Source organism: Gasterosteus aculeatus, chromosome 21 (genome assembly GCF_964276395.1).
Source record: "Gasterosteus aculeatus chromosome 21, fGasAcu3.hap1.1, whole genome shotgun sequence".
NCBI classification, from domain to species: Eukaryota; Metazoa; Chordata; class Actinopteri; order Perciformes; family Gasterosteidae; genus Gasterosteus; species Gasterosteus aculeatus.
Genome location: NC_135708.1, coordinates 17,040,064 through 17,056,188, shown reverse-complemented (window position 1 = coordinate 17,056,188; position 16,125 = coordinate 17,040,064). Strand labels below are relative to the sequence as shown.

The 16,125-nt window shown below is 50.0% G+C and overlaps 1 protein-coding gene across 12 annotated transcripts in view; it reads left to right on the top strand.

Moving 5' to 3' along the window:
- Positions 1–15,947, top strand: part of cacnb2a (calcium channel, voltage-dependent, beta 2a) — a 37,064-nt gene extending 21,117 nt beyond the window's left edge. For 6 of the 12 annotated variants that reach the window (XM_078095955.1, XM_078095958.1, XM_078095959.1 and 3 more), the window contains 12 exons: positions 4,043–4,162; positions 6,561–6,683; positions 6,781–6,917; positions 7,000–7,076; positions 7,305–7,438; positions 8,876–8,956; positions 9,043–9,101; positions 9,862–9,971; positions 11,102–11,253; positions 12,081–12,176; positions 12,677–12,859; positions 13,381–15,947. In XM_078095955.1, coding sequence (XP_077952081.1) covers positions 4,043–4,162; positions 6,561–6,683; positions 6,781–6,917; positions 7,000–7,076; positions 7,305–7,438; positions 8,876–8,956; positions 9,043–9,101; positions 9,862–9,971; positions 11,102–11,253; positions 12,081–12,176; positions 12,677–12,859; positions 13,381–14,190 — 2,082 coding nt within the window. In that variant the 3' untranslated portion in view covers positions 14,191–15,947. Of the gene's footprint in view, positions 1–1,516; positions 2,216–4,042; positions 4,163–6,560; positions 6,684–6,780; positions 6,918–6,999; positions 7,077–7,304; positions 7,439–7,620; positions 7,641–8,875; positions 8,957–9,042; positions 9,102–9,861; positions 9,972–11,101; positions 11,254–12,080; positions 12,177–12,676; positions 12,860–13,380 lie in introns of those variants that run through there. The other 6 variants (XM_078095956.1, XM_078095962.1, XM_078095964.1 and 3 more) reach the window with 3 other exon arrangements.
- The last annotated feature ends 178 nt before the right edge of the window (positions 15,948–16,125 follow it).

Genomic DNA, 16,125 nt, shown 5'->3' with positions numbered 1-16,125 from the left:
CTCTCTCCCCCCCCTCGGACCCCAGCGGGCGAGAGTCGAGCCGCCTCTCTGAAACATATGCGACCGTCGCACCATCCCCCCCCCCCCCCCCCCCGACCCGACGGAGCTGCGGGCCGGGGTCGGGTTTTGGCCCTGAAGCGCTTCGATGTTGATCTATTCCCATCATTTCTGTTGGGAATAACCCACCTCTGGTAATTGCCTTCCTTGTCCGGCTTATTGGTCTCAATGGGCTAAAAATCACATTATCCTCCCTCGGCCTTTCCTTTCGTGTAAGACGTGTCGTTTCTAAGTGCCCGCGTGTAGTTGAAGGGACCCCGAGCAGATGGAGGCGTGTCATTGATTGGTCATGATAAGCGCCGCTGATTAGCGTGTCATCCTCTGATGTACAGGCAGCGCTCCACCTACGGGACGACCCCCCCCCCCCCCCCCCCCTTTGACGCCTCTGACCTCGCATGCGTCAGCGGGACACGTGGAATAATCCCTCTGCAGAGTTTAACATTAGGCCGTTACTGCCGTGAGGATGGGGAGGCGGCGGGGGGGGGTTAATTAACGCCGTCATTATTCTCCGGTGTCCCGTGTGGCTGAGTGAGGCTCCGCTCACATGTAACGAATCACCGCCCATCTGACGGGAGAGGATTCAGAATCCCCCCCTCCAGAATCCCTCGTGTAAAGGGAAGTATATGCTATATTTAATTCTTTTCAAATCTCATTTGGCCAGAGCAGCAGTTTGAAACTCAAAGATGTTCAATCTTCAAAGATCTCAGGAAATCTTTCAAAAAATCCGGTACCACTTTATGTGCTTGAAAACGCACTCTGACTTCATTTATTCAGCTTTAGACAATCAGTTGTCCAAAATAGATTCATTCAGGTGGAAACACTGCAGTCAAATCCCAGATATGAGAAAGCATATTGTGCTCTGAAGTTAATCAATTTAGCTTGTTTGTGTGTTTCGTGTCTGATTGAGCCGCACACCAGTAACCATTCAGAACAATCAGAGGAAACATCCCAAACACTTTTTTCCTTGTTGCTATACTGTCCCCAATGTACAGATGCATGTTTTGAGTGCACTGGTAGGGGATGTGCGCAGGTTGTGTTTTCTTTCGCAGAGAAATAGGCTCACAAATAGAAATGTCTGAGAACCAGTACATGAATCAATAATGGGAATAATCATCCATTGCAGCTCTAATATGATTCACGATAAAAAGGGATCAGATCTTCTGCTCCTCGCCCCCTGACAACACGGCGATGTGACACTTATTCGTTCCTATAAACAGCTCGTATGAGGGTGAATGTGGTGCAAAAGGAAAAAGAACAAAACAGCAACGACACATAAACAGCAACCGTGCGGCACATCCTGTCGCCGCGGAGATGCAACGAGCAGATGGACCGACAGTGAGGGGTAGAGGAGGGAAAGAAAAAAAAAGAGAAAAATCTGAGAGGAGCGACGGAGAAGGATGGGAAGGAGGGGTGGGTGAAGGCGGAGGTAGAGAGGCGGCGTCCCTGAAGGAGGGAGTGCAGGACACGCACCCACCGAGCGAGAGAGATGGAGCTCGCAGCATCTGACAGGCAGCAGCTCCACGAGCATTAGGAGGCGAGTCGGCCACAGGCGGCCGCGGCGGGGGGGAAAAAACTGCTCTCATCCATCGCTTGTGGAACAGCGCAGGGACGAAGAGGAGGAGGAGGAGGAGGAGGAGGAGATCAAAGCGGGAGCCAAAATCTTCAGCAAAGAGGCTGAGAAGCGTCGTCGCCACCTGACTCATTTCGGGAGTCAGCCTCAGCAACCCGCAGTCGCAGCGCTCAACAGAAGACGGGAGGGGGGGGATTGAGCGGCTGAGATTATGCGCGGGGCAGAGAGCTCCTGTGGATTCCCCGTCATCGGCTGCAGCAGCAGGAGGAGCTGCAGCCGGAGCCCCGCCAGAGCCCCGACTCCCCTGCGTCTTATTCACCTGGAGGTGATGGCCGCGGCGTAACGGGGGCGGGGGGCGCCACAGCCGTCCACGTGCGCCGCGTGCACCTGCAGCCCGACGCCCGAGGCGCTGGTGACCACAGCGGAAGGTGGTAGGCGCAGGTGCAGGTGCGGTCGTGGCAGTAGTACGAGGGGAGGAGGGGGGCGGTGGGGCAGGACACTGAAGGACCAGCGTGGCTGATGAAGGCCACCTGGGTCCGCTTGCTGAAACGAGCCAAGGGGGGTCGCGTGAAGAGCTCCGATGACTGTGTAAGCAGACTTCTGATTGTGTTCATGCTGTTTTTTTGTGTGTCTGTTTTTTTTCCGCGCGGTTACGGGTCGGCGTGGTGATGCATCGCCCGACGACGACGATGCCGATAACAGTTCAGTTGTGTTTCTGTCATCCGCTTTCCGCGCTCTCCATCTCGCCCCGGGAACCACAACCGGTACACTTCACTTTTCAAGGGCAAATGCAGCTCATAGGAGCTCTGCTTGCAGCCATAAGGAGGTCCCTCTCTCCCTCTCTCCCTCTCCTGAACGGGGAAGTGTTGCACAGTCGCACTCCAACTCGAGCCGGGCTTCACGCGTTAGTTCAGCCGCCTGTTGGCGCTTTGAAAGCCTCCGGGAGATCAACGCGGCCTCTGATGTGTTGGCAGCAAAAGCGGCGCATGGATTTTTAATGAGCCAGCTTTCAAATGAGCTATTTATATCAGGTACAAAGTCGGGCGGATGAGAGACACCGACTGACAAGCTGCAGGGTTCCTTTTGTAAGTGTGAGGCCGTGCACATGAACAACCTTGTGTTATGTATGGTAACAACGCTTGCAGCAGGCAGGTAATGTAAGCGGAGAAGACGTCCTCCTTTGTACGGCTGTGACGGCTGGGTAATTCTCATCAGGCGCAGAGGGAGGGAGGCTATTTTTACCTCAGACAGCAGTGTGATGGTGCAGCGAGATGAATGAAAGACCTTGTGTGGGCGGCATAGTAGCGTGCGAGCAGGTAAGGCTCACAAAGCCTTCGCCTGGTTAAAAATCCCCCCCTTTTTTTAATCTGATTTGTGTTCATCTGAAACCGATGGGCTGCGCTGGGAAATAATTCTGCAATCTACGTGGAATTGTTCTGTTTTCATTCCAACGTCCACATGTTAAATCCTAAAACTTTTCATTTCATCTGGCCGTGCTGGAACGGGAACAACATGTTTCAACTAATCCAGATGCCCTAGAATCTCACTTTTGGGGTTTTATTTGCGTATTTATATAAATTCATTTAGGTCATTGCAGACATTTCACAGCAAGAGACGATCAAAGCTAAATTTACTAACTTTGTTGTTTCCAGTGATTGAAGTTATGCTTCATTTTTGTTACTAACTAACTATCTTGTAGTAGCTTAATCTGCTCATAAAAGATTATAAAAACAGCTACAGGTTGGTCAACAAATTCATCTTTCATTTCGAGCTTAAGCTATTTTTAACATCCGTGTTTTGTAAAGTATTGAATTTTAAATTGATTTCTTGTAAAATGTCTACAGGAAAGCTTCACAAATGCCTTTTGTTTGCCTCTACTGTGTAAAGCCTTTAGCTGGTATCTAACTTCTATCTCTATTCCTGTTATTTAACCACTTAGTTTCTACCTGGACACCTAAAATATGTAGAAGCTTCTTCTTCTTTCACTGAAAACACTACGGACTCTATATAGCGTGCCGGTATTACTTTAACCAGCTCGTTTTCATCTGGTATGCGACCCGATGTGTGTGTGTGTGTGTGTGTGTGTGTGTGTGTGTGTGTGTGTGCATCAGACTCAGGAGTGAGTGTGAGCTAGTCATCGTGTGCGTTCTTGCTGTACTACAGTGGTACTATATGTCACATGGAGACATGCGGCCTGCTGTCCGTCATCACTTCCCACATGCCGCTCGCACAACGATCACAACAAATACGTAGGGGAGAGCCGAGGACGGGAGGACGGGAGCAGAGCCGCTGGCGATGCGACTCCATTAAATACCGCGTTTGTGTCCTTTGGCGTCCGTTCTCACGTGTGCGCGTGTGTGTGCGTGTGTGTGTGTTTAAGCGTGTGGCTGAAAAGGAGTGTTTGTATCTCCGCAGGGTTCGGCCGACTCCTACACCAGCCGTCCATCAGACTCCGATGTGTCCCTGGAGGAGGACAAGGAGGCAGCGCGCAGGGAGGCAGAGCGGCAGGCTCAGACGCAGCTCGACAAGGCCAAGGTGGGTACCCCGACCCCCCCGACCCCGACCCCCCCGACCCCGGCCCGCCGCGAGGTCACTGGGTTTTGGGTTGTGTCTGTTGTGTTTGCGTGGACTAAAAGTGGTTTATTTTCCTTGAATGAACGATGTCCAGGATGTAGACGTCACGCTGGCTGGTCTGCTTTCAGAGCAGTAAAAGCTGCCGCTGTTTCCCTGAGAGCCAGTCGGGTCATTAATTTGGACTTCCCCGTCAATCGTATATATGTGGTTTTACTTATCGGGAGGGGGGGGGGCTGATTTGTCCGCTTGTTAGCGGCTGCTGGTGTGAGAAGGTTCGGGGGCCCCAGAGGGCCCCGGCGTCACTGTCTGTCAGAGCCGAGCCTCGCCTGCTCCGCTCCGGGCCACAATTAGCAGCGTATAAACAAACACACGCACACAAACAGGGCCGAGCAGGCTCGCCTTTGTGCGACAGGAAGTCCAATCAGCGCTGTTCACATGTCCTTTTTTAATCTTTGGGGTGATTCCGCTGCCCTGCGTTTGGTTCTCTTCCTGCTCGCGGCTCATTCGGTACAGCTTCTGTTTTCTGTTTGCAGGGTCAATTCAAGCAAAGTGTCCGAACAGCAGTTCTGTCGTCCTCCAGCGTGTGTCTTTGACGGCTCGTTTGGCTTTTGGCGTTCCGTCCGTTTACCAGCAGACTGTGACTGGAGGAACCTCGGGGGGGCCGGCAGAGACGGATCGGTCCCGCAGATCTGTGTCCTCTAATTAAAAAGACAAGGTTGCTTTCTAGATAACCTGGCATAGATTAACCCGCCGCTGGCATCTAACATGGCAGATGACATGACGGAGGAGGTGCGAGCCTTCATCATGGGTAGAAACTCACGATGGCGTCACGAACGTACCGCAGATACCCGCCGCTAAACCCCCCTCTGCTGTTTCCGCTTGACCTTAAACACGTTGGAACGAGGTCTGGTGGTTTACGAGTCTGTGAGACCTGCTGTATGATGTCACGTGTGACTCACGAGGTCACGGGGTCACAGCCGATCGGGGAGATTATATTTGAACTGGGGGGGCCAGCACCGTTTAGGAGGTTCCATATGTATTTGTTTAGTAACTGAGTAGTTGGGGAGTGCGGCACAAAGCTTTTAAAAATAATCTACGTCTGGTTCTGGATCTAGTAGGTGGGCTGTATATTGGCATTTCACTTAAAATCTTGTTCCTTTTTAGGGGGGGGTTGAACTTCTGCTGACCAGTGATACCTAAAGTGCAAAGAAGTAGACTGTTATTGGCATGTGGGTATTGTGTCCCGGCTGTGAACCAATCGGACTGCAACTCCTTTATAAAGTGGAGGATTTAGCAGTTAAAGATATTTTAGGGGACAAAACGGAGTTTTGACAACGTGAGAATGTTTTAATTCGTTGTTCATGCTGTTAATGCAGTTTGCATACTTGATGTACTAAAATCAGCCTCAGATAATCGTGTTTCTGGCCCCCTTCACACACACAACAGTGCATTTAAAAGCACAACCTGAGGCCGCTGCACGCGTCTGAAGAGGGTTCATTCCCAATCGATCCACAGCAAGGTGAAACACTGCGGGAGGATTTCTAGAATGACATTGTGCGTGCGTGTGTGTGTCTGTGGCACGTTACACAGGAAAGTATGTGTGCGTCAGTCAGTGTAAGCACAGCGGGGGGGGCGGTGGTGTAATGTGCGATGCGGCGGCTGGTGTTAATTGGCGGCTCCCTCCCAGGAATCCCACCTGCAGGTCGTCTCTCTCTTCATCTCCGTCTTATCCTCCACAAATGTGTCCACTCGCACTCCCCCCGTCCTTCCTTTTTGTTAAGGGCGGGAGGGGGCGGGGGTTGGACACTGCATTGTCTGCTGTCCTTCTGTCCATCTCCTTCCCTTTTTCCCCCCTCCTCCCACTATCTGATGCTCCTCCTCCCTCCCTCACCCCCTGCAGTCAGTACGGCTTCCGTAATGAAGGCCTGCGTTACATACGGGCTCCGCGCCGCGCTGCCGTCACCCGCGACGTACGGTGGCAGACTGACTCACTTTGGCTTGTAGAGAGCTTCACCTGACGGGCGGCCATGACTGGCTGAAAGCGAGGGTGTGGGGGGGTCTGTGACACACAAGTGCACTAATGGACCTCTCGCCATCCCGGAGCCATGTGACTCAAACGCATGCAAACACGGAAGGACGCTTTGTCCTCTGGCCGTCCCCGGAGTTGGAGTTGGATCACATGATCTCATGAATGGAGATGTCCCAAGCATCGCACACACACACACACACACACACACACACACACACACACACACACACACACACAGGGGTTGCTTTTAAACCTCACACAAGGAGGAGAGCCACAGCACAACAGTGCATTAGGATTCATTTACCATTCATTCATTTCCTCTCCCGACAGATCAAACCAGTTGCATTTGCCGTCCGCACAAATGTCAGCTACAGTCCGTGTCACGATGACGACGTCCCCGTGCAAGGCATGGCCGTCTCCTTCGAGGCCAAGGACTTCCTCCACGTCAAAGAGGTGACCCCCCCCCCCCCCCCCCCTCCCTCCCCCGCAGACGGCATTCAGCGCGGCGAGGAAGCTTCTCGCGTTAACGTTGTGCACCTCTCGGCTGTAGAAATTCAACAACGACTGGTGGATAGGACGCCTGGTGAAGGAGGGCTGTGAGATCGGCTTCATCCCCAGTCCGGTGAAGCTGGAGAACACCCGAATCCTCCAGGAGCAGAGAGCCAAACAGGGCAAGTTCCACTCCAGGTAGGAAAAAGAAGCTCTCGTCCGAGGTCGCGTGAAGTGTAGGAGGGTTGAATTTCAACTTTCCTTTTTTTTTTCTCTGCAGTAAATTGGGGGCAAACTCTTCCTCTAGTTTAGGCGAAGTGGTTCCCAACTCACGTAAATCCACACCTCCTTCCTCTGGTGAGCGTCTTCACAGACAAAACTCCAACTTAAAACACTTTTTAAAACAATTATCAACCGTTGAATTCAAGTTGAAAGTAATATGCACGTTTGTTTTTTCATATTTTGTATTTTTACCCATATTGCTGTAATTGTACTTTCACATGTTTCATTTGCATTCGATAACTGTGTGACCCCCCCCCCCCCCCCCCCCTGTGTTAACCTGTGTGACGGTGGTCTCATCCGTAGCCATTGACATAGACGCCACAGACTTAGACCCCGAGGACAATGAGCCTCCGGTCAACCTGCGCTCGACCAAAGCCAGTCCAAACACTGTCATGTCGCCTCTAGCCAAAGAGAAACGAATGCCCTTCTTTAAGAAGGTAAACTGCGGACCGCCCCCCCCCTCTGAGCCCCTCTGCTTCCGTCCGCCCGCACGCCTCTGGACTAAACGCCCCGCTTGGCCTCACTCGGTCGCCCGTCCTGCCTTTGTCGGTCCCAGCATGCCGTGCCTGTCGTTAACCTCTCTCTCTCTCTCTCTTTCTCCTCCCTCGCCTCACCGCAGCTAAGCAGAAGCAAAAGTCGGTAAGTGCGCTGACCTCTGACCCCGCTCACTGGCCCCCACCGCAATCCTCTGTGTCGTGTTTGTTGTTGGGATTCAGCTTTTTAGGTGGCGGGACCGGATCTGATTTTTAAAGGAACAGTACAGCATTTTGGGAACGATCAAAATATGAGTTAATCTTTGGTGGGCGTCGCCATTCATTGTAATAACCACTACTAGTAGCAACGGTTGCATTTTATGTATTAAGCCTACAAAGAGGTTTATAAAGCTGTACATTCTTGTTTGGATCAGAGAGGAAAGCAACTCATGATATTTGCAATAGAAAATAGCAATCACAACAATAACCATTTACCTTTTCACAATATATTTGCAATGCATATAACAAAAAAACAATTAAGTACATTTAATTTTAAAGGGGTGAAACGCACAATACCTGAAAGTTAGCCACAACTAAGTGACGCTAACACACATGATGCCGGGTTAAACTGCCTGAAGTGTTTGTGCCGAGCGGCGGCGTCCATTAATCCCCTCATGTTAGTCACCAGCACTGTGCGTCGGTTCCCACGGGGTCCCGAGGGAGGCGCACTGACGACAGCAAACGTCGGGCCGGAGGAAACCGCTCGGAGGTGGAGAGAAGGGTGAACATGAAACGTACCCGTTTCACAGCGCAGGCCCGGGAGGGCCGAGGGGTCCCGGCCTCGCTCAGACGCGACGCGCAGTTCACTAACAATTAATAATCGCAATCAAGTTCCGTTACAAATGATGCAAACAAAAAGGGGAAGGAATCTCCAGCAGAAAATATGACTATTGTCGTGTTACCTGATATAAAATCTTTGTTGCTTTGGCTCCACATTTCTAATGGCACTTCTGTCAATCTTCTGCGCCTCCTTTCTCACTGAGCGACTAACCTTTGTTGTTACATAGCTTTACTTTTTACATAACGACATCAGAACCGTGGAATGAGCGGATTCATCCCAACATTGTAATCCCTCCCATCAAACTTTGCCGTTTTCGCCGTAAGCTGCTTATTGATAACGGGAGGATGATAACAACAGTTTGCTCTCCTCATCCCGTCCAGCTGCTTCACGGATCAATGCTGGTGTTTCTCTCCCATTTCACGGTTCGCGCCGTCCCCGGCGCTTCTAATCGCGGCGTCGCTCAGCGTCGCTCCGAACCCCTCGAGTGATTTGTGGATGGCGAGTGTTTACTTTGTCTCCACAGACGTTTGCGACTGTTTTCCTTCTTGTCCTCCCCTCAGGCGGAACACGTTCCTCCGTACGATGTGGTGCCTTCCATGCGGCCCGTGGTGTTGGTGGGGCCGTCGCTGAAGGGCTACGAGGTGCGTCCGAATCCCCAGTTTTGTTAGAAATGTTGTCTTCCCCCCCTTTTCAAACTCTTTTCCCTTAATGTGCTTTTTTTCCGCAGGTGACAGACATGATGCAAAAAGCTCTGTTTGACTTTTTGAAACACCGATTCGAGGGAAGGTAGGAAGGCTCGCCGTGACCTTTTCTCCTCCCGCTTTCTTCCTCATTCCTCCCCCCTCCGGCTCCACGGAGCGGCATTCATCCGTCCCCCGAGGTTGGCCGAGGGAGTGCGTTTGGCCCGGAGATGTGTGCCGCCTCTTTAAATAGGCCCTCTCCATGTCCTTAATAGGCCATAGTGGCCCTCGAGCAGAGCAGAGACTCTCCTCACTGGCGGCCGTGAAGGTGCACAACGCTCGGACCCACTCGGACTCGCCAGCAGTGACCGCTGCCGAGTCCGCCTCCTCGCGCAGGGTTCAAAGGGCGACAACGCAATCTGTGCGTTCCCACATTCAGCCGTGAAAACCCCCTTTGGAGAACACAAAGCTAAACTTTTTAAACCCCTTTTCTAATGATGTCTTCCATCACACTTACCGTACAAATGTCTGTGATGTAAGTGAATGGCGCCGTTTTAATCATGAACACTGATAAAGATCAATTAATAGATGAAGTATGATGACAGCCTGTTTTGTGCTAATGCAATAAAACAATAGCCTTTATGAAAAAACAACGGGCTTTTGTACACTCTTTTGAGTCAATATGACAATATGACAATTCAGATTGTGAATTCATGAATGATCGAATCACTATTATTCCATTTAAAGAAGATATCTATATATATTTCTTTTAACTCCCAGCCGCTGCTCTTCTCTCATTTTCTCTTTGTTACTTTGTTGTCCCCGACATCGAGTGAACCAGCTGCTTCTCGTGCGCCTCCTTTCAGAATATCGATCACTCGCGTGACGGCGGACATCTCTCTGGCCAAGCGCTCGGTCCTGAACAATCCCAGCAAGCACGCCATCATCGAGCGCTCCAACACCCGCTCCAACCTGGGTACGTTAACAAAAAAAAAAAAAGAAACACCGACGGCGCCTGGGAGCGTTTAGCGTTTTGATCCGTAATGTTTTTCGTGGCGAAAAGGAAGGAAGCGATTAAGGGAAATCTGGTGACAGCTCCCGACGGGCCCCGGAAAGGCCTCGCTCACTTTTCTTTTGTTGGGAATGAAAGATAAATGCAGCATAACATGTTCAGGAAGCGCTCTGATTCCACCGAGGCCGATGTGGGTTCGGATGTAATCAGGACGAAAAACATTCCTCTGTTTAATCTTTGCCTTTTATCAACATAAGCATCAGCCGCGCAGTCAGAAATCCAAGGTGAGTTGTATGCCAGAGGCGAAAAAGTCTTATCGTGCTGGACTTTTTCATACGCAGTCACCAAACTACTTTACCGCTTCCCCGTTTTCCACGAGCTCATCGAGGTTCGTCGTGCACTATCGAGGCCTGAAATCTCCAATTTCCCCCAAAGAAATCATTCATCAAATTCAAACAGAGGTTTTTCCGATGCAGACGGACGTTTTAAATCCAAAGTGACATCCGCTTGATGCTTGATGCTTCATTCGTGCTCGATTCGGAAACAAGCGGAAGCTTCTCGCCCCATTTTGCGTACAGTTACTTCATGAAAAAAAAAAAATGAGAGCGCGCTGTTGGGTTGGAATGTTGTAAACGTATCGGCTCACTTCAGGCTTTGTCGTGACTGGAAGTCGTGAAGCTCCTCTCGCTTTGGGACTCGCGCCCCGCTGCGATGTTTGTAGGCGAGTTTCTGCCGTCACGTCGTCGTCTGTCGGGGAGCCGAGCGGAGGCCGTGTGATGTAACAGTTGGCGAGCGGGCGATAGCTCGCCGTCTCTCTCCCGAAACGTGTCTCCGAGCCAGGTCCCTAAAGTCCCCAAGTCCTTTGAATATTTAGGTTTCTACGCAACGGAGAGAAATGAGTCAACCAGACAGAAAGTAAAGAGGTGTTGATGCAGCACTTTGCTCAACGATTGACACAAAGGACTTTACAGTAAAGACGTGACGTGACAAATAAAGACAAGAGAAATAAAGAGTGATTCTGGTTCCCAATAAGAAGCGACCTGTTTATAAGACAATCTCTTTATTGACGGCCCGCTGCGTCTTCTCTCGTCCAGCTGAAGTCCAGAGTGAGATCGAGAGGATCTTCGAGCTGGCGCGGACGTTGCAGCTGGTGGTTCTGGACGCCGACACCATCAACCACCCGTCGCAGCTGGGGAAGACGTCGCTGGCGCCCATCATCGTCTACGTCAAGATCACCTCTCCCAAGGTGAGTGGGGACCGACCGGTTTGATCCGGCTGAGCTTCTCATCGAAGTGTGGTGATTGCAGCAGATGCTCGAGGGGACCGATTCATCCGTTTGACTTTCAACGGCAAAGAGGAAAAAAGGTCACGATACGGTGATCAGCGCGAGATAGAAATTGCGCATTTGGTTGACGTAGAGAGCGAGAGAGGAGCGTTGCTGAAGAGGAAGCTTTGAATCAAAGCGGCGTCGGTGTGAATCACACGCGCAGCGGGATGAGATGATCTGCTCGCCACCACCTGTCCTCTGAATTACAATCTGCTGTTGGATCATTTACAGCTGACCTCAGTGCTTTTACAAGTTATAGTGAAACTTTATAAACCGCGGCGATGAAAAGTAAGTAAAAGTACTAATGCAGCAATGTTGAAATACTTTCATTTCTTTACATTTGTACTAGACGTCCCTCCGGATTTAAGGATTAAAAACTCATGGAATGATCATTTCTGGATGTAAACTTATGAAATACTGGACAATGTAGGGGGGCAACTTTAGTTAAATAGAAAAGCATCTGAGAAAATGTCTCTAACTGGAATGGATTAATATTTATCAATGATTTGGTATTCAAAAGACAATCCTATTCTGTTCTTTTATGGAAAACCCTCATCTGAAATCTAGTAGCAGAAATCTAAAACCGAAGCAGAGTTCAAGCAAACGATGCAACACTCGATGAACCCCGTACCAGCTTTCACTTCTTTCTTAAAGAGGCTTTTGTTAACTCGAACATTGCTCAAAGCCTAAATCGCGTTTTTGTCTTAACAAAACCGGCACGACGCCGTCGCCTTGTTCGCCCTCAGGTGCTGCAGCGGCTCATCAAGTCCAGAGGAAAGTCGCAGGCCAAACACCTCAATGTCCAGATGGTGGCCGCTGACAAGCTGGCTCAGTGCCCTCCTGTAAGTCTCTGTAACGCCGCCAGAACTACACACACACACACACGCACGCTCCCGTGTTCAAAGCGACCCGCAGTTTGGTCCTTTAGAGATGGTTCTGTCTTAAGTTTCATACGTGTCTGAAGTCCTTTTTTTCTTTTAAGCTTTATAATTCGTGCCAGTTCTATTTCTGCTCTTCAGTAATCTGCTTAGTTATTATTTTATAAAAATGAAGCAAGCACCCCGGGCTTCTGAGAATAGGGGCTTAATTTAATCCAAATAGCATCCATATCTTTAGGGAATCACTGTTTCAGATGTTCTCAGAAGGAATGCCGATTGCTATTTCCTATTTAGTCCCCTGGGCTTTATTAAATGGACATTTTGTATGTGTATATTTGATGAAGAAAAATAAGCGTAAAGGCGTCTTTAAAACGGCCCCTAGCGTCAGTCTTTTATTGTGAAATTCCACTGCTGCACCGCACCACTTTCTTTGAGCCCGTCTGAACCCGGCCCTCCCTCCCCAGGAGATGTTTGACATCATCCTGGACGAGAACCAGCTGGAGGATGCATGTGAGCACATGGCCGATTACCTGGAGGCCTACTGGAAAAGCACCCACCCCACCAGCTGCAACCCCCCCAACCCACTACTGACCTCTCTGCCCGCCGCCACCCTGCCCCCCGGGCCAGCGCTGGTCTCCGGCGTGCAGGTACGAAAGCAAAGGCCACACAGAGCCACACCTGCAGCGAGTGGCAGGGAGACACACAGTAACGGCGCGATACTAAAGCTGGTCGTGCAGGATTGATTTTCAGATATCTGAGTAAATGGCAGATAATACCTTAACCTCTACCCCTCTCTCCACCCACTGCCATCACAATGGGAAATGTAAGACTGACAATGAGGAGAACCCTGATATTGATGAGGAGCAGGAGTGAGCTTGACATGTGATTACTAGTGTGGTGAGTGAGCAGAGGCCCCCGAAAAGGCTTTTTACACTCCGGGTGCCGCAAATCCATAAGGACGGTCCTGCAAAAAAAGTACAAAATACCTTGAAGATTTTTGTCCTCCAGGATTCAACAACCTTCAATTGGTGGTTGATGAATATTTAAGCAGTGTGTTGGTGTGTGTGTGTGTGTGTTAATCTGCAGCATGAGTTGTGTTTGTGTGCGTTTGCAGTGCATTTCTTTGCTTTCCGTCGCCCGACTGACTGACGTGTGTTACTGACCGCAGGCCGGCACCGCGGAGCAGAAAGGAGACAAAGCACTAGTGGAGCGAAAGGGCTCCAGAGAGGATCACCAGCACCATCACCACCACCACCACCACCACCACCACCAGGACCAGGACCAGGCGGACGCAGAGGCCGAGGGGGAGGGCGAGGAGGAGGAGGAGGAGGAGGAGGAGGAGGAGGAGGAGCGGCCCCCGAGGACCGAGGCCTCCAGGAGAGCGCCACACATCCACCACCGTTCGTCTTCCACCAGGACCGAGCACCAGAACCACCATCACCACCACCACAACAGTCGGGGGCGGGGCCTCTCGCGGCAGGAGACGTTGGACTCGGAGACCCCCGAGAGCCGAGAGAGCCGAGAGAGCAAGGACTCCGCTTATAACGAGCCGCGCACTCAGCTGCACCACCAGGAGCAGGGGGAGGAGTTGGAGGAGGAGGAGGAGGAGGAAGAGGAGGAGGAGGATGAGGATATAGGGGAGGGGCACCCCCAGCAGCAACAGCGGTACGAGCCGCTGCCCCACCGGGACCACAACCACCACCACCACCACCACCACCACCGCGGCGGCGGTGGCGGCGGCGGGGCGGAGGAGGCCGGCCGCGGCGGCGGCGGCGTTGCCGGACACCACCGCTCTAAGGAGCGCGAGCAGGACCACAACGAGCGGAACAAGCAGCGCTCGCACCACCACCGGCCGGCCCGCGACCACCACCACCACTACTACGACCGGGACAGGGACCGGGACCGGGAGGGGGAGGTGGCGCCCAAAAAGAGGGGCGAGGCGGGGGAATGGGCCAGAGACTCCTACATCCACCAGTGACGGACCGGACCGGACCCCTCTGAAGACCTGCTGCTACGCCCGCAAACCACAGCATCCTATTTATGTACACTTCCTTTGTAAAGGCTGTTGCATCTTTTTCAATGGCAGGATTTTGATTACGTAGATACAAAATATAAATATATAAATATATGTGTGTGTGTGTGTGTGTGTGTGTGTGTGTGTGCGCGCGTGTGTATCTATGCATAGACGTCGTTTATGTGCGGATATTCACGGATATTCTCAAATATGCATATTTTATTGTGTTTGATGAAGCATGACACAAAAGCAGAATTCTTTTTCTGTGCTTTCTGTGATTAGCATTTACATTTTTTTTTAATTGTTTTTACTCATTTTGCTTGCTACCACTTGAATGATTTGTTCCTTTGGACTACTGCTCGGTTTCGACTGCAAAGGTTGACTCGCCAAGTGAGTTTGATGCTGTATTTTTGTTTAAAAGAGTAGTTTCGTCAATTTGGGAAATAGGCTTACGTCCTGCTGAGAGTTTATCGGGTACACGTAGCTCCAATAGTGCAGCCTAAAGATAAGAGTCCTGCAATAAACCGGTCCTGATGTTCAACTTTGATCAACCTGAATTTTATCATCATCATTTTGGAAACTGCGGTTTGTGGTGCTGTTGAATTCTACTCTGCTGTACTTGTTATACTGGAAGGTGTTTTTATCATTCTGTCCACATTTATGAGTGATGCTCGTCTAAAAAACAAGAACAAGACTATTTTTTTGGGTTAAACTGCAGCGGTTTTCGGTTCCTGAATAAATGCCAACTGAGTCTAGATGAGAAGATCAGTAACACTCCGATATGAAGCCCCCCAGCATCTAAAGCTCAATGATTTACACTTTAAATCTCACACACAAAACTGAATCTCAAAAGAGCTTTTGCTTTTAAGCTAACTCGCTGCTAACGCTAGCTGCAGGGTCAAATTGAAAAAGAAAGATTCAAAGTCAATCTTCTCATCTAAATCTTGGCCATAAAGAAAATAAGCGTATTCCCCAATGAGTCAGACTACTCCCTGAGTTTAATGTTCCTCATTTATGGCTTATTTTATTATTTATTCTGCGTCCATGGTTTTAGACCTTTTGGTTCGGACATATTTAAGCCTCGCTCGAGGTGCACCTTAGTCTTGCTTTCCAAGGCAATAACTTCCTCTCCAACATGCAGTACTGTTCTCTTTGTGTTGGTCCAGAAACGTTTTGTAACATTGACACACACTTCAATCTGCACTTTTACTGATTCACGTTGGCTTCAAGTGACATTCGATATGACATTGCTACTTTTCTGTAGGTCTTCAATTAAAACGCCATCAAGGTTCATCTTTTATTAAGTCTGACCCCCTTTTTCTGATGAATGTTGTTTTATTTCTACTTGAACTCCAGAGTTTGAAGGTTGTTCTTCTCGGGTTATCTTAAGTATGTTACTCAATAATAATAGTAAAAAGATGCATTTGCAACTCAAACAATTCCAAAATGTTTACCAGACCACATTCTATTTCAGGAGTCCCTGACGTTGGATCAACTTTAAACTTTTCAAATTCACGATACTTAAAATAAAGAATTGACCGTGAATGTCCCTCCGTTTACAAACCCACCGCGTCCCTTCACTTCCTTTGATTTCGTCTGACAATTGTAACTACAGAAGACTACATTTCTAATGCTACGCTGGTAGCAGTACAGATTTTCTAACTGTGTACATGTGTGTGTACATGATGCATAAATATAAAGAATAAAGTTGGCAGAACAAAGCGCTGATGAGAATGGAGAATGATTTGATTTGTGATTTTTTTTTTTTTTAGAAGACCCAGACAGAGGAGAAGAGCGCCGCCTATAAATAGTCATCTCAAACTCTGCTGAAAAATTGAGGCGGACTCCTCGGCCTTCCTCCCGAGTCGCCATGACAACGTCGACACACACGAACGACAA